This window comes from Orbicella faveolata, unplaced genomic scaffold, assembly GCF_042242905.1.
Source record: "Orbicella faveolata isolate gen_17 unplaced genomic scaffold, um_ofav_v1 contig_25, whole genome shotgun sequence".
NCBI lineage: Eukaryota > Metazoa > Cnidaria > Anthozoa > Scleractinia > Merulinidae > Orbicella > Orbicella faveolata.
Window position 1 is genome coordinate 4,645,001 of NW_028301553.1, and position 15,789 is coordinate 4,660,789.

Consider the following 15,789-nt stretch of genomic DNA (forward strand, 5'->3'; position numbering starts at 1 on the left):
TTTTCAAACGTTTCAACAACATGCACCATGACTGGTACAAAGGAATTTTAAAAGAAAGATTTGTCGCGTAAGATTTTCAATTTAAATTTATCGATGACATAATTTTTTATAATATCAATTATTAAATTCTTGAATTTATGAATTTACTTCCATTTTCAACAATGTAATATTGTTATATTTTTTATTGTAAAAAAATCATTTTAATTTTATGTACTTACATTTTAGCTAGGTTGTATTTTCTTTGTTTACTTGTTTATCAATTAATTTATATTTATGTTACTTACTTTAAGAGTGGGCTTCCTGCGAGGTAGGTTTATGGCTAAGCGCAGTTGGTACTATAAATATAGAATTGTCTTTAACCTACATTGAAAGTTTTGTCTGTTATGTAACACATGCAAAAATGTTAAATTATATTTCTCTTTCAAAGATGAAACTAGTAAGATGAAAGCCCCATATTTGGTACAGAACATGTAAAAAAAATGTAATGTAGTCGGAATGATTGCCACAACAACTTGCTCACACCTTGGGTTTAACACCTTAAAAAAAGGTGGAAAGAAACGCTTTGAAAGTAGAGAGTTGTATGAGACCTCATATAATCTTGCAATAATTATAGTCAGGGACCAAATCTTCTAGTTTATCTTTTTTTGTAGAATACTGTTACTGGTAATTGTAGAGGTGTGCATAGATTTATTGATCCTTATTGTTTCTCTGTTATAGTCTGATACAGTCATCCCTTGATCTGCCTGTCCCAAGAGCCCTCATCACTCAGATCAGTCAACATTCACTGCAAGTCATTACCAGTCACCTACAGTCATGTCGATGGAAAATGAACATTGATATTGGTAACATGAAGACCATGCTGTCCATTGTAAACAGCATAATTGGAACAAAGCCTGTTTGTCGTCTTAGTGAATCTGACAAACAGTATTTAAGTGTGCTCGTCATCAAGGTACAGGATTTAATATTTTTTGTGTGTTTATCTAGCGGTGGATACATGTTCAAGGTGCCAATGCACTCACTTAAGTACAAGTTTTTATTAATACCTCAAACATGACTTACACAAGCTAAAGAGATATAACTACCCAGGCCAGTGCTTCAATCATTGAATGTTTGTTAACATGCTATATGGTGGCTTTACTAATAGACTCAAACTTAGAAAGACACATGTTTGATGTGAAATTTGACTCTGATCAGGGATGGTAATAAGAGGACGTAAGTGGTGTTAACTTGTGAGAATCGTTACAAGCTTATTGCATGCAAATTATAAAGAAAATCTAATGACTTTATTTTCTACAAATAAACAAAACCGATTTTAAAGGCCTGTTTATATTTATTCATGTTGCCATGGCAACGGCACATTCGTCAGCTTAACCATCAAAGAACCAAAGTTTGTGTTGTAAACTTGCTTGCTGCCATTTTTGGCGACCGAGGGATCAAGGGTTTTAGAGAAAAAGGTGAATGAAACAAAGGTATCAAAAACTGTTCAGCCACCTTAAAGTGCACCTAACCCCAAAATATTTTTTCGCTAAAATGAATCCACTTACTGTTAAAACTAATTCGGCGAAAAAAATTTTTGAATTTGGTTGAATCCTCAATTTGCTATGGCCCGCCGAAAACGCGAAAATCGCCCTAAATCGGCGCCATTTTGTTTCACGACCGAGTTCTGGGGGGAATGGGTCCAGCGGCAGTTGTGACGTCTACCCAGGAACGAAACGTGTTTCGCCGCTAGTCATTTCACTGTAGTGGCTGTGTTGCTCGTGAAGAATTTGCAGCTAAAATGCCTACGAGGTGTGTTGCAGGCGGTTGCAGCAACACCCCAGACTTGGAAAATGGAATAGCGCTTCACTGTATTCCATATTTTGGTGACGATCGGCCACAAGCGAAAAAAAGACGAAAAAAGTGGCTGGACTTTGTAAAGCAAGAGAGAGCGAAGTGGGAGCCTTCGAAGAACTCGGCCATCTGTTCAGTGCACTTCAAGCCAGAAGATTTCCACCTCAGGTATGAAGTTTATATCAGAGTCATCTGAATAAAAACTCATCTCTGACTCTGAGGAGGAAGACATCTTGATCTTCTAGCGAAAATTTGGGCGTTTTAGAGCTAAAATATGCAAAAGCGAGTATTCTACACTACGACGTCCAAAGAAAGCAAAGAGAAATGACTGAGGGCTGTTCTATTCGGTAGCTGGGTAGACGTCACAACCTTGCTCGACCCAGACTCCCTAAAACGCGGTCGTGAAACATCTCGAGCACGACTTTGGCGGGCCATAGAAAATTGAGGATTCAACCAAATTCAAAAATGTTTTCGCGGAATTAGTTTAAACAGTAAGTGGATTCGTTTTAGCGAAAAAAAAATTTGGGGGTTAGGTGCACTTTAAGCCTCGCGGAGCCAAGTTAGAATTTTAATATATCAAAATTGGCCTATTAACAACAAACATAGCATAGTCGGATCAAAATTCCTTTCAGGTGCGTGTTTTTCACAATTCAAAGCACATAATCTTAACGTGGGATGCATTTCTTTTGTTCAAAGCATAATTCTCGTGGCTGTAATGAATTTTAATGTGGGTATATATAAAGAAGTGTAGAATGACACACCCATTTTAGCGTCGGTTGCCGTTGCATTGAAGGCAAGGGCGAAGACATCTTAGTCGCTGTGCTCCCCTCAGGCAAGTCCAGGTTTTCTTTATTTATCGCCGTTGAATTGAAGGCAAGGGCGAAGACACCTTAGTCGATGTGCTTCCTTCAGGTAAGTCCACATTTTCTCTAGCTAGTTACGCGTCCTAGCTGTTTCCCTCGTCTTTCAATTTGATCATTTAATGGTATAATAAAACTTTCCTCAATGCTGTGAAAGCTTCGAGGTGCATGTGTTTTTCCTTGACACCGAAGACTGTATTTAGGCGAAGTTGAAAAACCGAATAGCAAACATTTCTCTTGTGAGTAACTGAATGGATTATTTTTAATAAAATGTTTGTTTACAGCTTGATAATCTGCTTGGTTTGCCGTTTGACTTTGTCATTCGCAATTTGTTTCGTCACCTCGGAGCGCTACCATGTACACTCTTTTTAACTGTTATACAAACAGAAAATTCCAACCGCCTTTGCCTTTGCTCTGATACGAAGAGAACAGTTATGTAGTTATATCAGAACCTATAACTAATCTTCAGTTCGTTCCTACTGCAGTGCACCACTTTGTTGGTAGTCGTTTAAAAGTGTTATTCCTCATTTTGAGGGAGTTTTGTTACGTGCAAGGCCGATAGACGTCCGTTAACTGATACTAATACTCAATCAAGTCAGTTTTGCTTGAGTTAACACGCGAAAAACTTAACCATGACTTTCCTGTTTGTTCACAAGAATTGACCACAGGCAGCAAAGTTGTATCCAAAGGAATTGAATTGGAGTGACGGGCGTCATTCTCCAATTCAAATCAAGTGTAGCACGACCAGCTATGGACTCCTGGCAAGTTTCATGTTGACGACAACTCCGTTGAAGTTCAGATAAGTGAATCACAGTTGTCGCTAGATTTTATTTAATATAATCCTTTGAAGTTTTGCAGCTAAGTCCAGTTTAGGGGCATTCAGACGTAACATTAGAACCGGTTTGCAATTTAATAAAGAATGTGATCGATTTCAAAATGAGTGCATGTCGCTGGTAATTTTGTATGCCTTGGTGCTGAATGTTTCGTAATTTTAATGGACGAGTCTCGTGTTTGGACGTATTTTTGCTTAAAATTAACCCACAGACAAAAGTGACACGTATTATTTATTTCGAACTATTAAGTTAAAACATTTTTCATTTATCTTACAAATACAGGAAATCGAGTACCGAGTCTAAGATCTTACGATTTGGTGGCACTAAAGTTTTACTGTTTTTTTTTTTTTGTTTGTTTTGTTTTTTGTTTTTTCCTTTTTTTTTTTACATAATCCATTCGTAGAATGCTTCAGTTTATCGTCCTGCGATCGTGTTTTTCTGTTTAAAAAAAGAATTTTTTGAAATCCATAGCAAGAATCTAAGAACTTCTAACTTATTGACTACACTGGCAAATTCGTTTATTAATTCTAAAAAAAAAAAAATTATCTGAGCTGAAGCTAACTGACGAGCCTATAGGCGTAGTTCAATGAGGAAAATGAGCAAAAAATAGCAAAATTCTCAGCGCAGGAAAAGATTTGCAAGCTCGTTAGGCTAGCTATATTGTTATTTGTTCGCCAACATGAGAGCAATTGGCTTTTGAAACAAAGAGGTGTTTGGTTGTACAAAAATTGAATTCAAAACAATTGACGTCAATGTCTGCAAGCAGTGAATATTGCTCTTTATCTCTGATCCGTTGACAGAAAAACTTATTGCCAGAATGTTGTCATGGAAATCAAACGCAGATGAATCCGATGGATTGACCACACACTTCCCAAGGTTGCCTAGAGGCGGACACCAACTGGCAACAGCGAACCTGGTTGGCCAAAAACCACCTGGCGCCTGTCATGAGCTCAATGAGGAACAACATATCGTACAAAATAGAGATGTAGATGGATTGTGGCTGCCTTGTGTCCAACAGAGAACGAAGATGATTAATTAAAAAAGTAAGTAAATCTCGTTATCAACCTTACAGCAAGTCTTTTATCGTAAATGGCGGCTGTCCTTCATTATCAACTCATTCTTACGCTACCAAGTTGAATAGAAATACATGAAAGATGAAGAGTTGTTCCAAATCGATTGTCTTAATTTGTGACGGCCATTTATTATGGTTCAACTTTCTGACCACAACATGCGAACAAGTTTTTGGAGTGAGCAAGTTATGTCCATGAAATAATCATAAGCAAACCTAGGTGATTAAATAACTAAAGTTGCTGCCGTTTGCTCTGCTATCTCCAGGATGACCAAAGATGTGTTAAAGGACAGTTCACGAGTTTCTGGATTTATTCATCAACCTTAATTAATTGAATTTCATCAACGTTAACTGAATTTTGGATGGCAGTGTGCAGAGCTTCACTTCTAGCGTACGATCGATGACTGTTGGAAAAACATCTCAGCTCAGATAAGTAGATTATGGTTTTCCTATCTTTACACTCCAAGAGTGTCAAAAATCTTGATTCTGATTGTAAAATTGATAGGTTTTCAAGTTTCGTACCATTGCTGCATATAAGCGTACGGTTGTCTTGTTGTCCAGAAAATACCATAATTTATATCAGTACAATACACGTACACTGTGTTATGTTCGATAATAATTATTATAATGAGACTACTGTTTGTTTGGAAGGACTTTGGGTCGAACGTTTGTTGGCTCAGATCATTTTCGCGTGGGGGGTGGAGTTATTATGTGAAGGAACATCTTGCACTTTTCATTTTACGTTCTTGGAATTAAGCGTCTGAAAACGTTTAGGTGAAGAGGAGAATACCACGACGTAAATAGTCATAAAAAAGATTTTTTAATGATCATTAAATCCAATTTTGATAGCTAGCTTATATTATAACCAAGTTAGAAAGCATTATCCTTGATTCTTAGAAGCGCGAACAATACAACCCATCTTGGATTCCATGGGAATTCTATTTCCTTTTTGAAGAAAATGCTAAAATTCGAAAACACATCAAAACACTACTGTTTTCTGAAAAGTTACATAGTTATCAATTGAATCTAACACTGCTGTAAATTTATTAGTTGACAAGGTAGTGTTGATTGAATATTCTTTTTTCTGTCTCTCTCGCTCCAGGCGGCTGATATATCACTGTTGACAGAAAGGGTAGCCATCTTGGATCGCAATGTACTGTTGGACTCTGGCACAAGTTGACTATTGGAAACATCAAATCTCAGATAAGTACATTATTTCTACTCTCGTTAACTTTTAACAGTTTCGGCGTAAGAATTATGAAAATCTCAGAAACTGATTAACTAGAAGATATTGTCTTGATGAAGAACCAAATTCTTAGAATTAATATTAACAATATGAGAAAATCAGTAACGAGAATACACATTTTGAGCATGGGATGTACTAAAGAGTTACCACTTAGAAAAACTAAATTCTCAGAGTTAACATTTAAAACAATATGAGAAAACCAGTAATGAGAATATACATTTTGAGCATGGGATATGTTAAAAGTTACCACTCAGTTCGTTATGCTGAAGGTCAACCTGAAGCTATCGAATATTATATCTCGTAATTCTTGTTTTTTTCAAGGCATTGATGAAGACCATAACCAAAAGTTGTGGAAATTGAGATAAGAGAAAAAAAGTATTTTGCTAAATTGAGAACAATGGTGGTTTCTTTACGAGAAAAATTTCAATGAAGAGGAAGGGGTAGTAAGTAATTAATACATGGCCGCAGCTTATCAATAAAATCATGTCGTGAATTCTCACTAGTATTCCCATTAAGCCGAGATGAATGATACAACGAACTGTCGTTTTGCATGTATATATCCTTTGCATTTGAGTAGTATTCTCAAGAATATAAAGTGAAGTATCTCAATTGAAAGTTTTTAATCTGCCAGTTCGTCACTTCTCATACATTGCAAACTTCATGTAAGAGTGCTGTTTGTACAGCCGTATAACTCTTGACGGTATCACAATGAGCCAAATTAAAAGTAAGATTGCTCTATAAAGGACTTCTTCTGTTTTTTGTTTGTTTGTTTGTTTGTTTGTTTGTTTTTGTCAAGTAGAGAAGGATTTTAAATCTTGAAAAAAATCTTGGAAAGGCACAGCTGGTCAGATAGCCGGACTACAATAGATCGTTTTCACTGTCGTGCAATAGAAAAAAAACAAGGAAATTCGATCTTATTGAAGATAAATAAAGAAGACTCCTCTCCAGGTTTTAGGTCTATGCGCCGTCCCAAACTTCAGTTATTTGCCTGAATGTTTTGCACAAATTTAAAGAGCTCAGTATGGTGCCGCCATATTGGTGTAGCTCCGTGGTACACCAATTGGCGAATCTTTGTTTACAATATTTGCCCCATAAGTGATACAGTTTCTGATGGAAATTCTGAATGTTGAAAGGGCATAGCACGATCAACTGTGTCAAGGAATTTGAGCGCGATGTATTGCATAATTTTTGAGCGACGCGGGTTTAAAAACTCAAAATCAGGAGCCATAATCGGGACGGAGACCGTAAGCGCGCGCCATATCTAGTATTGGGGTTGTCCCCATGATATGGGACAATAATTCTATTTTTAGAACAAATTGCGCCATCGCCTGCGGCACACGCGCGTACATGCTGCGAGGATTTTTGCAGATGTCGCGCGGGGGAAATGGCGTCCAAAATTCCCGACATTTTTCATGTTCTGGCCCACAACTCAACGCGTTTACGTCTGTTGGAATTTTGCTTAAGTATTTTCGTCGTAAGCTGCTCCAGTTTGAGTGAAGTAAGACAGTGTCGAATTTAGGTATGTTCCGCTTTAAGCTTAGATATATATCGCTGACCAAGTTGTGTTCCGACGGATGCTTCTGTTACATGAGCTATACATTACCCCACTTTAAATTTCACATATGTTGAAGATTGACAGCTTTTCCATTACACAGCAAAAAACTAGCTGGATATATTTAGATATAGCAGAGCTTCAGGACTTCATAGTTTCCTAGCTCCCCTTGCCACTCGCTTGCGAGGAATTTACCAGTCTATCGCGACCGAAAGGTAAAACAAAATTTGCTAGTTTGAGTTTCGCCTGAATTGTAAGCAACGCTTGATGTTTCATCAAGGCCCAATAACTTTACCTCCGTAGATACTGCTCAGTTTTATTCGTGTAAAATCCAGTAAATTCTCTGTTGTCGATGAACGGGAGCGCCCGCCGATGCGTGTTTTGTACAGTCAGTAAACATGACAAATTGTACTTCCGCCGCACTTTCGTGTGAAAGCGTACATCGAACTCGAACAATAACTCTGTAGTTTTGAAATATGTTTAAGATTGATAAGTGTTTGAGAACATATTAAAAGCTAAGCTGAAAATTTGCGAATAAGGCAGAAATAATCAGCAAAGTACGAGATGTACGATGACGCTTTCTTTGATAAACTTCGAATAACGATTTCGATTTTGTTGATCGAGTTATCAAAACTCCTTGTCTATTTTCATTTTCGCAGTGTAAAACTTCACTATGCTTATGTTGAAGAAACACACATGATGTTAGTAGCCTTTTTTGCGTTCGTGAAATGTGTTGCAGCATCTCGGCACAAAAGATAACGAAAGAAATCTTTGTCAAGATTTGTTGGCAATTGAAAACACCGACTCGGACTTGAAAGTGCACGAGCTGCACTATGCAAATGAGCTAATTGTACGCGTCAGACTTTCCTTTCAAAAACTTTTGCAAACACACCAAACAATAAGAAACCATCAAAACACGTTTTGGTTATGATTCACCATTGTCTGAGAAACTCACAAATTAACTCGATACCAGAGTAGAGAGTTTCTTGCTATATTCTTAAGTCAGAACAAACGAAAAAACATACGCGTAAGCTTTCAACTAGCGCGAGCAGATCTTATTATCCATTCTCAGCGGGAGATTGAAGTCTTGTTTTCGACCCTGAAAAGCCCACCTTTTCCGTTAGCTCAGAGCGTAAAACTACATATAAGCGCCCTGGTTCGTATTCCCTGCCTTATTCCCTACCTACGCTGTGAAAAATACGCAAGATAATCCCCAAAGGTCTTTCAACTCCCACCATTTGATCACGCAACGTGACAACATCCACGCAAGAGCCCTCGACATGTGCGTGGATCCGCGCGGATATATGACGTCAGGATGGCGCAATTTGCTCTAAAAATAGAAAAATTGTCCCATATCATAGGTGCGCGCGGATCCCAAGACTTACGGTCTCCGTCCCCGATTATGGCTCCTGCTCAAAATTTAACAAAGAATGTAAATGCTCATTAGGGCGTTTGCCACCCAGAAATTTGGCGGTTTTTTAAGGCCAATTTCTTCTCGAATATTACAGCCAAAGAGCCAAAAGTTTCACCAATTACTAAGTTTCACACGCTCTTTAAATTGTTGTAGTCAATTCGTGTCTAGCGTGATACCTTCTCCGTGCATAGTAGTATGTCAATGAGGAAAAATGTAAAAAATGACCTCGGCAAAGATTCGCCAATATGGCAGCCGGAAAATAGTGTGACAATCTGGATCTTCTTGGTTATCTAGGCCATTGATTGACTATTCTGCACAAACCAACATATTAACACTTAACTGCTACTTTTATTTCACGAAGGGCTAAAAATCATGAGATAAGTATATATTTTTCGACAAACGCGATGTTCCGCACTGCCATAACTCTAAAATTCAAAATGCACTTGTTACCAAACGAAGGACACCATTGCGCTGAAATGCTGTCAAGATGTATAATTTTCGCACCTCTTGTGCCTGATGAGGATAGAAACTCTGGTGGTTCTTTACGTTTGGATTTAAACGCTTGATGACGTCACATGAAAACGTTCCACTGAATTGAGCATAGAATAATTAAAGTTGCCTTATTCAGATCTAATCATTAATTAGTTCTACAATAATAATTAAGACAAAATCCGAGAGGAAATCGAGCAATTTCAGTTTTTATTGGACAAAAAGCTCCATCCAGAGTAATTCTAAGTATCTTGCAGTCCTTTCTGCATTTTCTAAAAGGTTACGATATAAATAGTTGCTTGAAATAACACCGAAAACCATTTCCCATGGAAATGTGGGAAAATAAGTTTCAAAGTTTAGAGAAATTGTGCAAGCAAAGGTAAACCTTCATCATCAGTTTCATTTCACCAGTAATTTCAAGTATTTCATATGAACTTCAAAATCTGTTTCAGTCGACATTTGGTGTCGTTAGAAATAATTTCCTTTGAGAAGATGTTTAGAACAGTCGCACAGCCGTTTGCAATACGATGTGAATAATCTCGGTACAAAGTTTTTTTCCACTTGTTACTCAAACGTCTTGTAGATTCCTTCTTAATTGCTCGGAGGAAGATTATTGAATGAACTTGGTGAGCAATTGTAAAAGGAGACCATGAAACAACTTTCATACCGTTACTGGAATTTGTTAACACAGGATTTGGCAATATGACTTCTACCAGTACCAGAGTATACAAGCTTATTGAAGTGCCTTTGCAATTAATTTTCAACTTGTTTTTTTACTTGCATAATGTTTACATTAATGGAGCCCTGAGTAGTTTCTTTTTTCATCACGGCATGCTTATGGAAGCACGTAAGGATACTTTTTTGAATATTTTAACCGACCCACCCCTCCAAAAGAATGAAAAACGGCCAAAATATATAGGGACTTTCAGAATATATTTAGGTAATTTCAGAATATATTTGCACATTGACCATTCAAAATCTGTGCAATGTCTTCTTTGGGGGGTTAAATCTTTCACGGACTCGTAGATAGATCAGAAAGAGAAAATGTTTTTAAAAAAAAATTCCTATGAATTAATTTAGGTCTATGGGTTAAATTTCACGGAGAAAACGTTTTTTCGCAATTTGCGATGAGTTCTCTTTCATCAAATTTTCTCTCATCAAATGTTCGTGATACAATGTTAACCGAAAACTGAAGTTTATTTAAAAATTTAATAAAGCAAAATTGTACTTATTAGAGTGTTTCATGTGAAAAAACGTTTTGAATGACATTCCAATGGGGGAAAGGAGCATTGTTGACTGGCCGTATTATCTATTGGACGAAACTTTGTGCTAAAATATTCAGAAAATACAAATTTTAAAGAAGACTCATGAATTATTATAACTGATCATAAAACGTAAATTGAAACTGTGTTAACACAACAATATTAAAGACATGATACAAGGTCAGCTAGACTTCGAACTGGAAATCCTTGAAAAAAACGCGGATGATATAATTAATAAATGGAATTTCTGTCGCTTATTTAAATCGACTTGAAAGATTCTACTTCTTGACTGGTTTTAAACTCACTACTTTGTTTTCAATTTCATTGGAAACTGCATGCGAAAACCTCTGTTTTTTATACATGAAAGAATGAATTTTGAGTTGTGGATAAGAAATGAAATAGTTAGCTTAAGCAACGACGATACCTACGCCAGGGACGACTCCTAGAAAGAAAAATGATATTTCTAATCTCCTAACAATCTGGATATCTGCTCCGTACCCCAATCAGTACTTAAAACTTGCTCAAACTAAATATGTAATGCCAGCGATCCATTCCAAAAAGAAATACAAAAAAATTTGCCATCCCGACCTACGTTCTTCAAAATGCACAGAACCTGTTCATGTCGCATTACGGCTACAAAATGCACAAAGACTTAAAACGCACGCGCACAGCCATTGTTCTACTCAATAAACTTTTTGCTTGGTGACGTTTTCGTTGCTGTTTTATGTTTTTTTTTTCTTCATTTGGGATTTTTTATTTCCACAATTACATCAATTACAATCCTTTTTTTAACAATTAATTTACAGAAGAACGAATAAAGTTTGGTTTACAGAAGTTAACAATGACACCATATTGAATTAAGAAAAAAGATTTTGTCAATTCTTATCTTCATACTTATTTAACTTAACGATTTTCCTTAATGATAGCGTTGTCTACTATAATTATTAGTTAAAATTGCTTCCTCAAAGATCTTCTATTATTCTTTAAACAATTTAGTTTTATTCGATTTGAAATGTGTTTTTCAGTTTCATATTTAATTACCTAAATTCTTATGAAGTGGCTCAAGGAAGGTAATGTTTCTCTACATCGACAAGTCCACAAGAGAGATTTTCCTAAAATTACTATCTAATTAAACAGATCCATCTCCTCCTCAAAAGACCCAACAATAACATTGCAATATGTAAGCGAGAGGCTTCTGCAACTCTTGGTTGTGCTCAAAACCTTTTTCATTAACCTCATGCCAAAAAGAATATGAAAAAGAACAACCGAACAAAATATGGGATATTGTTTCCGTTTGCTGATTACAGATGCAGTTGGGATTAGAAACGTATCCTATTTTACACAGGCGGTCATTAGTAAACAGAACAGAATTCAACACTTTGTACCGAAAGGAGCGTAGATACGGTTCATTAGCAGCCCTCACTGGCAGAAGAAATGCCTCTGAAACTTGCTTGTCATCAAGGCTAAATTCTTTCTTTAGCTTGACCCATTTACTTGGTTTTCCAATTTTTGTTTTATAGGAAAACAATAGTCAACGTCACATTAGCGTTTGCCTTTACTGTGCTACGCAATGTTAGAAGATTGGAAAAAAATAAGCAATCATTATCAACACAATATTAAGATTAACAAATTTCTACGTGACTGAGAGTGCCCTTCCGTCCAAAAAATTTTCGTTGCCGTTGCCGTCGTGGTTTGCTTGAGCTCCTTAATGTCCGGAAAGTTAGAACACACGGGTAACTGGGAGCGTAAGGCGGTGTTTCGTAAGACATTTCCGTAAATTCAAATTTATAATCATATTACCTTTGTGGGATAACTGCTTGCAAATGATTTGTTTCTCCGCCTCTTTTAGCGTAATTCCGAGAGTAGTTAACGCAATTTTCCTGTGTTTATTTTTCTTTGGTGACATCAGACAATAAGTGTTTCTGATTTTCCTGAGTGGATAATTTCCAGCTAGAACTGATACGAAAAGTAAGTGTTCCATGAGTGGTGAATTCAATGTTTGGGCGTTAACAGGGTCTGAAGACAGATGTCAGCGAGGCATCAATTCTAAACCAAACCCGGTTGTTCACTGCATCACATGACTAAAAAAATGTATTATGGTTATGTTTGACAAAGGGAAATTGTGACAGGCGAGAGAGTTTACTAAACTGTTTGGCTATGTATATACCAGCCCAAAGGGAAATAAATAGACGGCTTTCTTGTCAATTTCAAATTAAAAACTGACTCTTCGTATATCACTTGCACAAAAAAGTGACTTGACTCAGCTCGAAAGCTCATTTCAAGGGCACCACTTTAAATATTGCAAATGAGCCAACGGATAATAAAGTTATAAAATTGACAGTGGATCAGCAATTAAATCTCTTGACTGAATTAAGACATTGCCAACGAGTCAGGTGATTAGAATAAATAGTAAATCAACTATGACATATTGTCTTGATGTCAAAATTTACAATATTTATTGCCAAATTTTCGTCTTTCGCCTACAAAAATCTACGAGAAAGAATGTAGCAACTAAGTATTGAATGTTTCATACTTTTAAGTGGAAAAAATATCAAACGTAAGATTTATTTTGCCAAATCGCTCGCATTGTGGGCTGAAATAGCGCCACAAAACACCAGCAACAGATTGTTTTCAGTCGTGTGTCGTGACGAAAGCTGACTCTATGCATTGTTAAAGAGGAGGCTAGGTAGAAGAAATGTACAATTTACCATCTCTTTGCGGCGTTCTTATTGGAAAAGGTCAGAAAAAAGAATTGGATTTACGTGTTTGAAAACTTTGTTTAAGTTCAATCTTGACACCAAAATTGCAGTACATATTCAAGAAGGGAAATCGATGCCCCCAGAATAACCATTACGTTTGATTTAGGAATTCTGGCTTTATAAATTACCCACAGACAGGTTGTAAGAACTGTTCCTGTGGCATATTGTGTAGATTTCATCTCGATACAGTCGCATTAAAGAGCATTAAATGAAGCGGCTGCAATTTGTGGCAGCTCGACTTAGCCTGTTTTTTTAAAAAACTAAATCAGTGACGACTAAGATGTTCAACGACAAAATAGGAAAAAAATTCCAAAGTAATACCAGGAGTGCGAATTTAATTCCTTACATGGTACAGTCACATGAAAAATGATAAGGAAAAACAGTACTTTTGTTTTAAGCGTCCTGTACAAAAAAAGTTAAGGTTGTGAAGTTCTTAACCAGTGATTTGTAGAAGAAAAAGTGAGAAACTTGCTGAACTGTAATTCAGAGGTGGATTGTTTATAAATTCAAGAGAAAGATATCTTTGCCATTTCGGTGCAAACGAAGATGTGATTTTCCAGCATACGCTCCGCTCCAGTTTTCACGTATTGTTCCTAGAAAGCGGTAACAAATTCAAGTTAAAAAGTCGTTCATCACTGAAACGTGTTATGTCGATTATAGAAATGGACTCTATTATTTCTAAGAAATAGTGATCAACAGCTCATTTCTCCTTTCACCAGATGATGAGAATTTCAATTAATTTCAGTTAATTACAATAATATTAATTTCAACAAGATGATGAGAAAAAAGGAAGTCGTCAACTTTGGATCATTGTCTTGCTGGAGCAGTGAATTGGCCATTTCCGAGTTTACCTTGTCCTTCTGTTTGAAAACGAGTTCTCGTGCAAAACCACTTTTGCGATGGAAGGCAAATTTCACTCTCGATTTCTGATTTTTTTCTAATTTCTTTGTGTACGATGACAATTAAAAAATAAGATGGTCAATACGCAGACACGTGAGTTAAGTTATAATTATCCATTTCCAACGTTCAATAGTGCTGCCCACTTTGTTGCAAAAGTAAACAAGAAGTAAAGTTATATTATTCCATGATGATGATTAGTTTTCGATTTTCCATTATTTTATTGTAACCAGAAATAATTTGGCAACACTCTGTTAGAAATGCTGCGGGATAGCTTAAGGCATTTTAAAATTATTCAGTACCTTTAAGATTCCTGGAAGGAATATAGCCTAGAGTAATAAAATATTTCTGTTTGTTGTGAACGGATATTAAATTTTCCAGTTAGTACCGATAAAAAGTGGTAACTCCATACATGTTTGGAGCGTTTCTAGCTACGGTCTTGAGAGAGGTGTCGGCAAGGCATCAAATTCCCCAACAAACCCGTTCTCGGTATAAAATGACTTACTATACACGACAAGTTCAGTGAGAAAATAAAAGCACTCTGTTTAACATTTCCGACAGTGGGAAACTGACAAGCGAGATAGTTTACAAATCTGATTTTGCCATCAGTCTCCAAAACGAAATAGAGCTTTTCGTCTACCAATTTTGAGTTTAAAATATGTTTCTTCACACTTCAGTTACACAAATAAACAGTAATTTGAGGCTCACTTAAAGAATGGCTTGATTTAGCTCGAAAGATCATTTCATGGGCACTTTATAAAATAGTAAATGAGTCGAGTCAAATGCTTTGTCTTACGGATAAAAAGGGTTTAAAATTGACAGGGGAAGAGCAACGTGTTCGTCACGTATAAAATAGCGGCAAGGTAGAACTGAATGAACTTTTCAATTCTCAAGAACTAGAAATCAACATACAATTTCTCCTAGCTGTTTTTAAGGTAGCTGAAGTAGATCTACAGTTCTTATTCATTTTAGCAGAACACGTTGTTAACTTGACTTTCTATAGAATGATAATAGAATCCTGGTTAACGGATTTTGTGATAAAGAAGAACCCAAATATTGATGGCATCCTATCAAACCCAAACGATACGAATAGCTTGTGTATATGAAAAGAAATTAAAGAAAGAAAAAACTTGACATAGAGATTTGAAATTTTTGCGCTCATTCTTGTTAAACCAGTACAGTTGGCAAATTAGCATATAACGTCTCAGTGCACGTATTTTCAATTGTCTAGATAGCACTTACACTTGCCTTCTGACTGATCAATAATGATAATTCTTGTCAACAGGATCACAGATATTAGACGGATCCGTTAAGAAAATGGACTGCAGCACTTATCAATATTACATTCAACCACCTTAAAATAGTGTTAAAAAAGGAGGTCAGCAAGTCTTCGAAAAGAGTTAAACATTACTGACTTTTTGAAAGCTATTTCATCAATAAACAAGACTTGCAAGGTAGCTTTCATCAGCATTTTCTTCTCTGAAACAATGTGAATCAAAGTATAATACTTAAGTGAAATTTCGCAAAGCCTTTCCTGGTGTTAAGAAGGTGTAACGGCTAATTAAAGGACTCACAAAA

General features: G+C 36.4%; 1 protein-coding gene and 1 long non-coding RNA gene across 2 annotated transcripts in view; both read left to right on the forward strand.

The window, feature by feature from the left end:
• LOC149108669 (molecular chaperone MKKS-like) overlaps positions 1-1,317 on the forward strand; it is a 2,813-nt gene extending 1,496 nt beyond the window's left edge. The window contains exon 3 of the mRNA XM_089293526.1: positions 718-1,317. Coding sequence (XP_089149652.1) covers positions 718-1,054 — 337 coding nt within the window. The 3' untranslated portion in view covers positions 1,055-1,317. The remainder of the gene's footprint in view (positions 1-717) is intronic.
• Positions 1,318-4,806: 3,489 nt separating this feature from the next.
• Positions 4,807-15,668, forward strand: LOC149108670 (uncharacterized). Its single transcript, XR_016208405.1, has 2 exons — positions 4,807-5,799; positions 15,497-15,668. It is a non-coding gene; the product is annotated as an uncharacterized LOC149108670 (long non-coding RNA).
• The last annotated feature ends 121 nt before the right edge of the window (positions 15,669-15,789 follow it).